At 39.3% G+C, this 13,319-nt stretch overlaps 1 protein-coding gene across 5 annotated transcripts in view; it reads left to right on the plus strand.

Moving 5' to 3' along the window:
• The first annotated feature begins 365 nt into the window (after positions 1-365).
• PIK3CA (phosphatidylinositol-4,5-bisphosphate 3-kinase catalytic subunit alpha) overlaps positions 366-13,319 on the plus strand; it is a 35,746-nt gene continuing 22,792 nt past the window's right edge. Inside the window, exons 1-5 of one of the 5 annotated variants that reach the window (XM_053951990.1) lie at positions 3,895-4,006; positions 4,316-4,422; positions 4,752-4,833; positions 10,877-11,281; positions 12,790-12,999. In XM_053951990.1, the coding sequence (XP_053807965.1) occupies positions 10,930-11,281; positions 12,790-12,999 (562 nt within the window). In that variant the 5' untranslated portion in view covers positions 3,895-4,006; positions 4,316-4,422; positions 4,752-4,833; positions 10,877-10,929. Of the gene's footprint in view, positions 2,238-3,894; positions 4,007-4,315; positions 4,423-4,751; positions 4,834-9,787; positions 9,894-10,876; positions 11,282-12,789; positions 13,000-13,319 lie in introns of those variants that run through there. The other 4 variants (XM_053951993.1, XM_053951991.1, XM_053951988.1 and 1 more) reach the window with 4 other exon arrangements.

Consider the following 13,319-nt stretch of genomic DNA (forward strand, 5'->3'; position numbering starts at 1 on the left):
GCCTATGTGGATGTTGAACAACCAGTTCTACTTACCAGTTTATCAAGGCAGTCTCCACTGGTGGGAGGGAAGTGATAAATATATTTTGTTTTATCTTCATGCAGTTTCATGCTGTCACCTCTGAAATATTCAATTTCCAGGTGTTAAGTACTGTAAAAGAGCACTTGTCCCAAGAAAGCCTCTGGTGTTTAAGAGCTAATTTTTAAGCAACAACCAGACATCTGGAATAGTTTTGATTATGATGTATAATTGAGGATGTGCCTGTGAGTTCCACTGCCAATCTAACAAGTTTTTCACAAAGATTGATTTGTGATAAATTGCATTTGTATTTCAGTGTAAGATGGTAATAAATGAAATTGTAATGCTGTAATTGGAGAGGATAAACTTATACAGTTACCTTAAGTTTTTGGATAAGAGATTGCTAGTTAAAATAAAGGGCTTAAATTGATTTTAACATTTTATTTGAGAAGGTAGAGATTAACTCTTTTGCTCGTGTTCAACCAAAGTTGAACATATAAAATTCTAATAACTTGCCTCCCTCTTCAGCTTGCTCTGAAATGGAGCATAAAGCACTGCTGCTGTTATCACAGCTCAGCAGCACTGCCTTGATCTCAGATAGCTCCAGCTTGGAATGTTTTGACAGTTCGGGAGCGATGGCAAAAACTGCCACCAAGAGATAAAGATGAAAACAGAAGTGAACAGGCAATAAAATGGCAGAGTTTATACATGAAGAAAAGGATAGCAAAACCTATTCCTGACTATGGAAACTCTTCTTAAATACGTTGTCAAAGTGCTTTGTAATCCAGCTCTTCAGGTCTTCTTTCATCACCTCTTTTCCAGGCTTTTCACTGCACATCAGCAGATAGTGCAGTATCACAAACAGCTTCAGGGTGATATGAGAAGTGTAACCATGATTATAGATTCCAGTCTCTTGTTGTCCTGGTAGGTGAGCAGGCATTTATTTAAACAACAAAAAAGATGCTTTGCAAGATAGATATGCTTCCCTAATTGCTGTTTTTTTAATGGGTGGAAATTAAATCCAAAACACTTGAGCTTTTGTTGTCTTCTGTTCTATTCTATGTTTAAATTTCACCAGGATGAAAACTGATGTCAGTCTTTTTGAATATACAAACCTACAAAAACATTAATGAAGAAGAACCATCCATGTATTTAAAAAAATACTTCATTTTGTGTGTAAATGTGTAAAATTTCCTCAATAGCAGTGACTGATTACTACCAGTATCTTTTTGACTTTTTTAAAGTAAAGGCCTTTCAATTTAATATATCCTTCTTACAGAGCTCTGATTGTAGTAGTAAGTAGGCTGCATGTGCCTTAGTCTCAAACCATTTAATCTGGATATGAAAGTGACTTTCTAAACTGAGAAGCTGGGAAATCCTTAAACTACTACAGAGAGGTGGCTGATAGTCACTGCTTAAATACCTATGAGCTTATGTCACTTCTTTGGAAGTTCATGTTCACTGCAAACATTATCTATTTAGACAAACACTAGCAATTTCTTTCTGATGCATCAACCACAAATTGCTGGTATGTTGACCTTGTTAGAGAAACAATTTGGGTTACAGCTTGAAGTAGAGGAAAAAGGGATGCACAACACACAGCTTCGTGTCTCAGTAGCCCCATGCTTACCAAGCTTGTGTTGCACAACATGGTTTGCAAAGCAGATGCTGTAAGGAAAGGGGTATTAACATTTCCAGCATCTGCTTTAAACACTTGCTTAGTGGTGAAACTTGTTGCAGAAATACCAGAGCTGCCTGTGCATGAGCCACAAAAATGAAGAGTTTCAGTTCTGACCAAAAGCAGTGCTTTTCACAGCAATGCTCATGGGGTGTGTTATAGAACAAGTGTGTAACTGCACAAGCCAAGGAGTGGGGTCACAAAGAGGACTCTTGGTTTTGGGGGTGTGTGCCTTGTATGACCCACAGAGGAGACCCTTAATGACCACCAAAATAAGACCTGACCATGTGCAATGGTGAGACCACACCCACTCTCACCTCTCATGCTAATGAGGAGCCAAAAACCACTCCCACTCTGCCTCATGCTAATGAGGATCTGGAAAACCACGCCTACTCTCACCTCTCATGCTAATGAGGAAACAAAAACCACTCAAGCTTCTCATGGTCGCGAGAGGGACTGGGAGGGAGCCACGTGGGATTCTGCCACCGCTGTGAAGAAGCCCAGGGCACTGCAGGACCAGCGGGACACCACAGGATCCATGGTGGTGACCTTCTCTCTCTCTTGCTTGCACTCTCTCTCTCCTCTTTCCCTTGTACACTTAATGTGGCAGAATAATGTTGATATAGTTTAACAGGCATTTGGTTTCATCTGCAGCGTAACTTCTGCAGGAAACTTTAACATCAAATCGTAGCAGATGTTTCTAAAGTCATGTACAGGAGTGATAGCCATTTGATTAAGGATGCTAAAGAACCATGTCCCCGTTTACCAGAGCTGGTTTTGAGCTTCAGGCTGGAGTGTGCAGGGCCTGCTGACACAGACAGTCACAGTGAATCGTGTTTGTTTGCACTTGTTGAACACAGATGCAAATGTATTGATGTCTTGAGCATCACGATTGTGGTATCCAGCCTGTAAATGCAGAGAAAAGTGCTGTTCAACCAGGGTCAACAGCTACAATGAGAATAAACACTCCTTGAGGTTTCAGAGAAACTTTTCTTTGTAACTTACATGAAGCAGTCAGATAAGCTTACAGAATCGGGAATTTAGTCTTGCAGTGTTGTTTCATATAGAAGGCCCAGTTTTCCTGTGTGCTTAAGTGCAGTACACCAGTGTGATCTGTGACCTTTAGGGAGATGAAGCCTGATGGGAGCAATTAGTGTTGCCAAATTCTTTGCAGATGAGTATTATCCCCACTTGGTGTGGGGGGTAGGCAGGACAATCTTGGTCTGTTGAAAATATTTTGTGGAAAACTGTTGCTGTTTACCTCTCAGCAGGGTTATCATCTACTGCCAAATGAATATTTAGTTAATCACCATTGACTGTATCACAAACAAGTGATAGGGAGTAGGACTTCATTTGTGACTGACCCTTGAAAAGCTGTGGTATTTTCTTGTTGTGATTGTAGCTTGTGTGGAGGTAGACAACAGCTTCCACAGGGCAGGGTTTGCACGGCACCGGATTTGTTTGCTGCTGACTTATTCCATGTGTCTTTCATAGGATAACCTGCTAAGAACTGTGTGAGTTTCAGCTGTTTATAGGACAAGTGTATTTAGCTGCAGAATTGAGTTTTTTCATTATAGTGGCTGTGCCTTTGTGTTAACTCTGCTACAAACTTCCTTCGCTCAACAAATGGTTTTGAAAAGGGAGCTAAGGAGTAGCTCAGTGGAGAAGCATTGTTTTAGTTTTTCAGTTGAGGAGTTTAAACAAAGAGAAAAATAAAACAATCTGCTTCCATGGCTTTTGCTGAGGCATGTGGTTCCTTACAAATCCTCTAACAGAAATGAAGTTGTGTGCTATCCTCTGTTTGCCAGTAAATAAAAGATAATGATTTCTGCTAACTGAATTCAGTAAGTCCATGCAGACTAAACCCATGCTCCTGTTAAGTACTATTTGGCTGCAGAAGTCTGTAAAGATAGCATAATTGGAAAGCTAATTTATATTTGGATTACAGAACTGAAACTTATGTTTCCAGTTCAGTGTTCTAGGCTTACTATTAAAAATCTGTGAAGATGCAAGAATGGTGCTATCCACTGCCACTGCAAAAGCTTTTCTGGTTTTACACATTGGCTGCTTTCAAGGTCTGGAGTAACTTAGTACAGCAGAAACACTTTATCTCAATTTAAAGTTGCTGCCAGACTGCATCCTAAGAAACGTTATATGGGAAGTAAACAAGATACTGTAAGTCAGTCTGAGTCTGATGTCTTTTTCAGCTGCTTCTCAGGAAAGAAAGGGCTCACAGGATGACTATTCTGTGCAAAGATGAATGTAAATTAATAATTGAACACTCCTGACACCGTTGCTCGTGTCAGAGAGGTAAGTGTAACTGTGTGAGGTCTGCAGTACCTCCGGAGTTTTGTTGCGGTTCTTTCCCTGCCTTTCTGGGTAGGGACAGTTGGGAGAGGAAATCTTTCCTCTTCCTCAGTGCAGCTGGAGGTTCATCGTGCTGCAGCAGTTACTTCTGAAAGCCAAGGTGACAAATTTGGGGAGATCAACACTGGGAAAGGCCCTGGATCTGAGTTACAGGTCTGCTACACAGCTGCTTATGTTGGGTGGGGGTTCAGACTAGACTGGAGCACAGAACACCTGGATTAACTCTGCTTTGGTTCCTTGTCTGTGTGCCAGCACTTCCTGTTTTTAAAGATCCTGTTTACTGTCTGCATTCCAAATATCCCAGGAAGGTGGGAGGATGGGAAGAAACATGGAAAGAAAAGTAAACAGAATTATTTAAGGTGGATTTTTTTTTTGTTATATAACCAGCATTTTTACTTCTCAAACCTGGTTTCATTAGTTACATTCTAGAGTAAGCTTTTGTTTACATCGTCTGGCACTAATTTCCAAAAGTAGAACTGCATGTGAAAGCTGACATTGAAACCATTAATATTTGCAGCAAGGAGCAGAGTAAGGTTTTGTGGTGTGCTTTGGCTTTGTGTTTTTCCTGATGTTCACATAAAACAATGTTTTTCAGCCATATGAAATGGAGTATTAAACAAAAATATGTAATCAAAGGAAAACCTTATTTCTATGGGTACAAAATGGCATGTTGCTCTGATTTAAACAGCTTGAAAGAATTTGGGTGCTGCTCACTGACCTTCAGAGCTCACAGCCTACTGTGCAGGAACAGCACAGAGCCAGGTGGAAAGGTAATTCTCATCCTGCTACACACGAAGCCAAGCTAATTGCTGAAATAATGAGTAAGCAGATATGTGAAGTGTAAATAGATGATATGTTGCTTTTCTAATTTTTTATTGTGCTTTATGACTACTGGTCCTCTATAAATAACAAAATCCTGTCCTTTGAGGTGGAGCTAGGGATGGAATTACTGAATGATTTTGGACTAAAAAGGAAAATTTAATTCCAGGCTTTTCTTTGTTTAACAAAGAGAAAAAGTTCTCTGCCTTTAGCTGGAAGAAAATGTTCTAGGACAGATATTCTGCCTTTGGCATGTCATGGGATCCCTAGGGAGAAGGCACAGTCATAGTGGGAGTTCTGGAGGTCACCAGCAACTTGAAAATGCTTCTTTCTCGTGATCCTGTTTTCATGGCTCCCAGACAGTGAGGGAAGCTATAAACACTGTGCCTGCATGGATGGGGGAGGGCAAGCAAGGGGATTTCAGAATACGAATTCACAAAGGTCTTTTGGTTCACTTGGAAAGGAAAAAAATACTCCAGCAATAGTAAATATTTTTAAATTGATCATCTTGGATTTGTTTCAGCTGTTTGATCCTGCAGCAACATAGCACACATAGTTCCTCTTGGGAAATACTTTGTAGTGAGTTCTTCTTTTTTCAGGATGACCTCACCATTACTTTTATTCATAGTATCTGAGAGTCACTAGGAGAATATTGTATTCTGAAAAACAATCTGGATGTAAGATAACTTTAAAGAGAACAGCTCTGAAACGTAGCCACCCCATATTCTCATATCTAACTAAACTGAAACTGCTTTTCACTAAATTCTAGTGAGCTTTTGCATTCAGGAAAAAAAAAAAGATCTAGTATTTCAGCAGTACTATTATTCTACAGATGTTGCCAGTAATTTTAGGGGTCTTTAGCTCAGTCTAGAACAAGGCAAATGTACTCAGCACTGGTTTTGAAGGGTGGAAGAAATGGGTAACTACAAATAAAATTGGTAGTGTTTGGAAATACTTGCCTGCTTCAGAAGGAAACAAAATGCTAAGATGTTTTTGACGGTGTTAAATCCTCCTGTTTGCTTCCCTTGGGCTGCTGTTTGTGATCAGATAAGGAGTTCCGGGTATCTGCATGTTTTCTGGGAAATACGGACGAAAGCAATACGCATGAATTAGACACGCCTGCAGTGCAAGAGTCTGCTGTTTTCTGTTCTGAACAAAGCAGTATTTTTACCAGCTAAATCTGTGTGTAATAATGTTTTCATGGAGGACAGTTTCAGACATCTTTGTACTAGCCTTCCTGGATTCTGGAAGAGTGCCAGCTTGTCAAACAGGAAGAACAAAAGGACAGTACTGAAAATACCTAGTCTGGGGCAGTCTCACTGTCACCACACAGCAGGTTTGGACAGCAGCAAAATTAGACAGACAATTCTGTTCAGTTCTCTTCATGTTTTAGAGTGTCTGATCTGTCTGATGGTGAGAATAAAACATTTTGGCATTTAGAAATGTCCCTTGCATTCTGAAAAGTGTTATTCTTGTTCCAGGAACTCTTTTATTTGCACAAACTCACAGCTTCTGTTCTGGGGATTACACAAAAAAAGCTTATTTGGGTTCATACCTGTAATTGATACTTCTGTCAGTGTGATAGAGAATCAGGAAAATCATTTAACCTACAGATGAGTGCACAGTAAATCAGGATCATAAATTGTTGGACTGTTAAATGAATAGAAGGCAATGCTAGGAGTCTAAAGAAAACTTCTGCCTGGAAAAGAAATCAAATCCAGACACAAATCCTAATGAGCAGCTCACTGATACCAAAGATGCCACAAAATATTATAAAACATTGCTACATCCTGTCTGTAAAAACAGTGTAATGGGATTTGTCTTGTGACTGGAGAAACTAATGGACTTCAATTAAAGTGTAACAGTTTGCTGAATGACTCATTCAGTCTCAACCGTGGGCTGATAAAATTGTATGGAGCGTTCAGTCTGTCCTTTTGAATGGGTTTTGAAACAGTGGCTGATGTGTACAGCAGTGCAGATTGCTCAGTCACTGGGATGTATGTACTTCTTTCCATGAGCATCCCATACTTTATACTTCAGTACAATATTACAGCACAGTGCACTTTTTGCTTCCTTGTATGCTTGTTAACATTTCTTGCTAGTTGGTTCTTTAGAGAGGGAAGAACTTCTCGCAGAGCCTCAAAAGTAACTGTAGGTACTTATGCTGATGACAGACAGGCTATGTCTGCTAAAGTGAACAATAATATTTTTTTCCTCTAGATTGCCCCTCTGACATGCAGAGCATGTTTTCATCTGTGAGGCAATAGAACTGTCATAGTTTACTGAAACCAAATTTTCTAAACTTGGAATATTATATTCTTAATAAGGAACTATACAGTCTATATTAGATGATATTATTTATGTAACCTATAAGAAAATAGGTTATATAAATTAGTATTCATATGCTAAGTGTGTCTGGAAGCAAGTAGGAATCTGTATTATGGAAGGCATATTTATCTTCCTGCTGTCTTTCCTCATGTATGTTTATTCTTTTTGAATGGATTCCCAAAACTAGAGATTGTTTTGTGCTAGTCCAGATGTCCCAAAGCTTTTGGCAGGAGAAAAAATGTTTAAGGTGCTTTAGGAAGGTCAGGGATTGCAGGTGTGATGAAGTGTTCATTTGGAGTTTGATTTAAATAACATCTCTCTAGAATTCCCTTAAAATTACAGTCCTTTTACTGTCCTTTTACTGTCGAAGAACATAATTGATTCTATTTATTCCAGGCAGCCTTCCAGATTTTAAAGTGTACACAGAAACACAAGCTGCCAGCTATACTTCAAAACCGTTTCTGTTTACATTCTTGCTTTCCAAATCCAAACCCTGGAGGCGTGCTTACATGTGCAAGTAGAATGAATGTGCACACAGTCACTGTATGCACCATTCTAGCACATGCCTGTATCCCAGCTTGGAACAAAAGCTGCTGTCTTGGTGCAGTTGCTCTAAAAATTGTAGATTTTAGTATGTCACATTTGGACCATTTATAAGTTTTTAAAGAAAAGGTACTGAGTTGTCATTTAAGGTTTGAATTCTTTAAGGAAAGGCAAGGCTGATGTTTATTTTGAAGAGATGCTTGGCTAAAAGGATTTACATTTATCCCCCCCACTCCTGTCTCTGTTTCTTTGTTGCTGGTAAGGAGGGAGGAAAACTTGCAGTGGCACGAGGCACCATCCTTGCAGCTGCTCTTGCCCAGCCCTGCTGCAGTCAGGCAGCCCCCAGTGCAGACCTGCATTAGGCTGACTCCATGGGGATCTCAGGAAGGAGCTAAAGCAACAGAAGGCAGCACAAGAAAGGGAAAGTGAGTTGTTCTCTGCCTCTTCCATCCATCTGACCTGGAACAGTTGGCTCAGGGAGCCCCAGTGCCAGCAGGGTGAGGAGTGAGAACACACACCTTGGGCAGGCTGAAAATGGGCTCTCATGGTTCCGAAGAGCCTCAGCAGGATGCTGGAACTGAAATTAAAAGGCTGCTGGTATAAGCTGAGTCTGTGTTGTGAATATTTAATTTGGTTGCGTCCATCTGTACTATCATTGTGTGTGTGTGGACAGGAAAGCTCATATGACTGCATATTCTTGTTTGTTTGGGGGCTTTGTGCTGGTTTGTGCCATAACAGTGATGTGCTTCTGCCTGTGTTTGCAGTTAAGAAATGTAAATAGGCATGTGATTCAGTGATCAAAAAGATGCCATTTAACTTGTGTATTTCATTTTATCTGTGAGCTGAGGATAGTTATCAGTGGTTTGGAACCCTCGGAGTTAGTCTGAATGGTGTTATTTGGGTTCACTGGTAATGTTTTGTAATTGGTAAGCTTCCCAGTTTTGTCTCTGTAAATACACTGTGTGTGCTGAGATCTTTCAGCATCCGCTCACTGAGGCTATCACAATGATGGGGGAAATAAAACAGCTTCTTTAAGCACTTTCTTAAAAAGAAGTCAGTTGCAAAGCGTTTCTAAATATGCATGAGGTGGTAGTGGAGAAGCATTTTTCTAAATCTGCAGTGGCACTTCAAAACTTTTGTGGATATTTTTAAAAGCCCAAACTACAACTACAAAGGAGGGATTAAAAAGACAACCCTATTGCTACTCAGAGTTGCTTAGGAAGCAGTGAATTTGGGAAAACCTCATTTTCATTCTGATGTTTCTTTGTAAGAACCTGAAGCGTGGCAAGAGCAGGTACTGGATGTACTTGGAAGAAAACTTTTTAGAAAAGAAATGCTAATGCAGTAGGGAGGATCACTTTTTCTTTACTTATGTATAAAATGTTACACATTAATTTTATATGTACATAATTTAATTAATATATATAGAAATGTATTTTCATATAGATGCATAGTTTTAAAACTTGCTGAGCAAAGGGCAAGCATTGCAGCCATTGCTTTTCCACAGTGAGAGCTTTCAGGAAGTTGATCCAACAGAAGACATGTGAAGCTGTTGGCTTGTGGGTTTCCCATCCTTTCTGTTGTGAAGCAAACTGAGATACAGGGCCAGTCCTAAGAGGGCTTGTGACTGTAGGACACAGAGGACAAGGAGTAATGGGTACAAACTGAATGAGGGTAAATTTAGGCTAGGTAGATGTTAGGAAGAAATTCATGATTGTGAGGAAGGGGAGACCGTGGCACAGGTTGCCCAGAGAAGCTGTGGCTGCCCCATCCCTGAAGTGTCCAAGGCCAGGTTGGACAGGGCTTGGGGCAACCTGGGATAGTGGAAATGGGAGCTGGAATGAGATGCTCTTTAGGGTTCCTTCCAATCCTTAACATTCTATGATTCTGTGATGGATCTATCCAAAATTAAGAGCAATGAATGCACAGATAAGCAACTTTATTTCATTACAGAAAAATCTAGGATACTGTGTGAAAATATCAGGATTCCAGTAAAAAAGACTAAATATTTTGTAAACATGAAGTGTTCTTCAGTCTTGTCACAGGATGCCAACAGTTTGTATGTGAAAACATTCTGAACAAACTGGATTTCTTTTGCAAATACACAAATACTGCCTCTGGTTAAAGAAATTAAAAATAGGTAGGGATTAGGAGTGTTTATTGGTGAAGTGTCACTGTGTGCCTGCTGGGTAGTTCTGGCATCTCCCCTCACCCACTGGGCTATAAAACATCTCTGCTCTGTCCAGACTCTGGTTTTCTCTTACTCTGTCCCATTCTCATTTTCTCTCTTTCTCATACTCACTTCCTCTGCTCTAAGATGGCCTGAGCAGCACAGATACAGGGTCACACGTGTTCCCCTCCTTTCCTTTGGCTTGGCAGGGACATTCATGCAGCTGCCAAAGGGAACTGGAACAGGGCATTGGCACTAAATAAAACAAGCCCAACTACAAAGTGTTAGTGGGGCTCAATTCTTCTGTCTCATTAATGGAAAAAAGGGTTTGTTGTTGGTGTAGGTAGCTTATACTGATCTGAAGCAGCTATGGCCAAGTCTTGTGTGTACATGGATTCTTAAAATCAAGTTTAGAGCTTTTAGTAAATATTTACAACTATAATGTAAGTGTTGTTTCAATATTTAGAGGTTTGATATGAGAAAAAAAATTAAATGTGGAAGCCTTGGTGTAGCTAAACTTAAAAGAGCTGATGGTTTGTATCATCCAAATTATAGTAAATGCTTCACTTTCCAAATGAAAACTGTGGAGAATTTGGCTTGAGATTTGGTTTAAAATTTCTATAATAATTTGAGTATTAGGTATTTTCATCCCTCTGCTATTGAAGTGTTCTATTAATGAATTAAAAGTTCAGATAAAAAAAAATTCCTCTATTCTTAAGACTATATGTATATTGGCATTTTTCCAAACTAGTATTAACTGTTTTGTTTGAGTAGATATTTAGATTCAAATACAAGTTCTTAGGCTTATTTTTATCAAGTCCTTTTTATGAATGTAAAATACAGCCCTGCATATTCATCTGCAGTTGTAAGTGGCGTTTGAACCATTTTATCTGAAATTCTCGGTGATGTTTGTATTTTAAATTTTGACATTTAAATTTCTGATTTTCACTCAGGTTTACACGTACGAATCACTGTTTGAAGTCCAAAGTTACCCCAAGACTTAAAAATGCCTCCACGGCCATCATCTGGTGAACTATGGGGCATCCACTTGATGCCCCCCAGGATCCTGGTGGAGTGTCTCCTCCCAAATGGAATGATAGTGACTCTAGAATGCCTCCGTGAGGCCACCTTACTGACTATTAAACATGAACTCTTTAAAGAAGCAAGGAAGTACCCTCTCTATCAGCTCCTTCAAGATGAATCTTCTTACATTTTTGTAAGTGTTACACAGGAAGCAGAGAGAGAAGAGTTTTTCGATGAAACACGGAGACTTTGTGACCTGCGACTGTTTCAGCCTTTTCTGAAAGTTATTGAACCAGTAGGTAACAGAGAAGAAAAGATTCTTAACAGAGAAATAGGTGAGATTATATATATATTTTTTTTTTGCAACACTGTTTAACTGATACTCCTCCTCAAAATATAAAAAACTGAAATGGGTCGTGTTTGTCACCTGTATCTGTCATGTTTCACAGCTGCCAGTTGTTGCATCAAATGTCCAAAAATGCTGATCATAGTAAAGCCAATACTTATAATCAGTGACTGAAACTCCTGTTTTCTGATCTGTTTCATTCACCTTGGCTTTGTAAAGCATATTTGTAGTTGCCTGTGGGTTAGAGGGTATCTTTTTGTTCATCTTTTTTTAGCAGGATTTCATATTATTACAGAGCAACGCCTGTCCTATTATTTGGGAAGTCAGTTATAATTTAGTTTGGAGTTTACAGAATTATAAATTTTAGATTTAACTACAAATCTTAAACCACGTTTGTGGGCACAGATTTTAATACTGCTCTAGCTTGCTTAGAAAGTCAAATTTCAGAAATTAGGTTTTCTCACCTTTCTTCTTCCCCCTTCTGACACAAGAGCATAGGGAGAGGAGGGAAACAAACCACTTGAGATTGGAGATGCGAAGGCGAGAGAAATTGATGTTTTGAATCATCTCTGGAGTAGCTTCTGATTTTCCATGATCCGTTGTGGAAGCACAGGGAATCTGACATTTGTTCAAACATCTTGGTTAAGAATTAAATTGAGGCAATACAAACATACCCACTCCTGTTTCATTGCTAACAAATGTGTACTGCAGTGGCAGAGACTTGTCAACTGGAAATACTTGTTCTGAGGTACTGCTAATTGTTAAATTATTTAATTGTGACAAATGCATAATAAGTAAATTACTTCTGTTTTGTAAAGCTCAACGTGTTCAGGAGTTGGGGAGAGCAGTGGTTGGGTAACCATGCAACACAATTGAAAGTTTCCATTTGAACACTCATGCATAAATGATGATTTATCCAAGTAATCCCATTAAAGTAAATGGAATTACATCTGAGACTGAGGACCTGAAAGAAAAGCACTGTTATTATGTGGACCTGTGTCAAAGAGCTTAAGTTCAGTGTCTCTTGGAGTGCTCACTTAAATAATGTAGATCATTAAAAAAAAAATTAATAGCTGTCATTCCATTGTAAGCAAAGTTGATTATGGTCCTAATAGCTACCAATAATCCTGCCAGGGTTTGAGAAAAAATCAAATTTCACAGCTCCTCTGGAAACTCTGTGCTGACTTCAAAGGAAGTTGAGTCCTGGTCCTTTACCTCCAGGAGGAATGTTGGCTGTGAGAGCAATGATTTAAGGCTTCCAGGATCTTCAGGGAATGTACAGCTGTTTTCTAACCTTTTCTGTGTCTGCTGAGTGCACTTAACTTTAGAACTGTGTAGTTCTCGAATGTTTTAAAACAATTATGTATGCATGTAGAAGCTGGCATGTATTTTAGGCTGTATTTTGCTTTATGATGGCTTTTTTTGTGACTGATTGAAGAAATTTTTAGCTCTACTTGTCAGTTACAATTTTATCCTCATGCTGCTCCAATGCTGTAGGTTTTGCTATTGGCATGCCTGTCTGTGAGTTTGACATGGTGAAGGATCCAGAAGTACAAGACTTCAGAAGAAACATTCTGAACGTGTGCAAAGAAGCCGTGGATCTGCGGGATGCCAATGCCCCACACAGCAGAGCACTGTATGTCTATCCTCCAAATGTAGAGTCCTCAGCTGAACTCCCCAAACACATATACAACAAACTAGACAAAGGTAAGGGCAATATTTACAGCAGAAACATATTTTCAGTGTTTGGAATCAAGGAGTACAGCTGTTGACTTAGGTAGATCACTGTTTTATGTGCTGTATTTAGTACACTCCAGCAATATGTAACAGCTTAAGTTATTGAGAATAATCTTCTTGATGGACTCTACATTCAAAAGGATATTCAAAATTGTGCTATTCTAACTGAATCTTGAAATATAACTCAGTAAATAGAGGTGACTTTTTTAGTGGGTGGGAACAACTTGTTGGCTTTGGTTTTCTATGGCATTCAGATATCTGAATGCAATAATAATGCTGAATCATTGAGT

The sequence above is a fragment of the Vidua chalybeata genome, chromosome 10, assembly GCF_026979565.1.
Source record: "Vidua chalybeata isolate OUT-0048 chromosome 10, bVidCha1 merged haplotype, whole genome shotgun sequence".
Taxonomy (NCBI): Eukaryota; Metazoa; Chordata; class Aves; order Passeriformes; family Viduidae; genus Vidua; species Vidua chalybeata.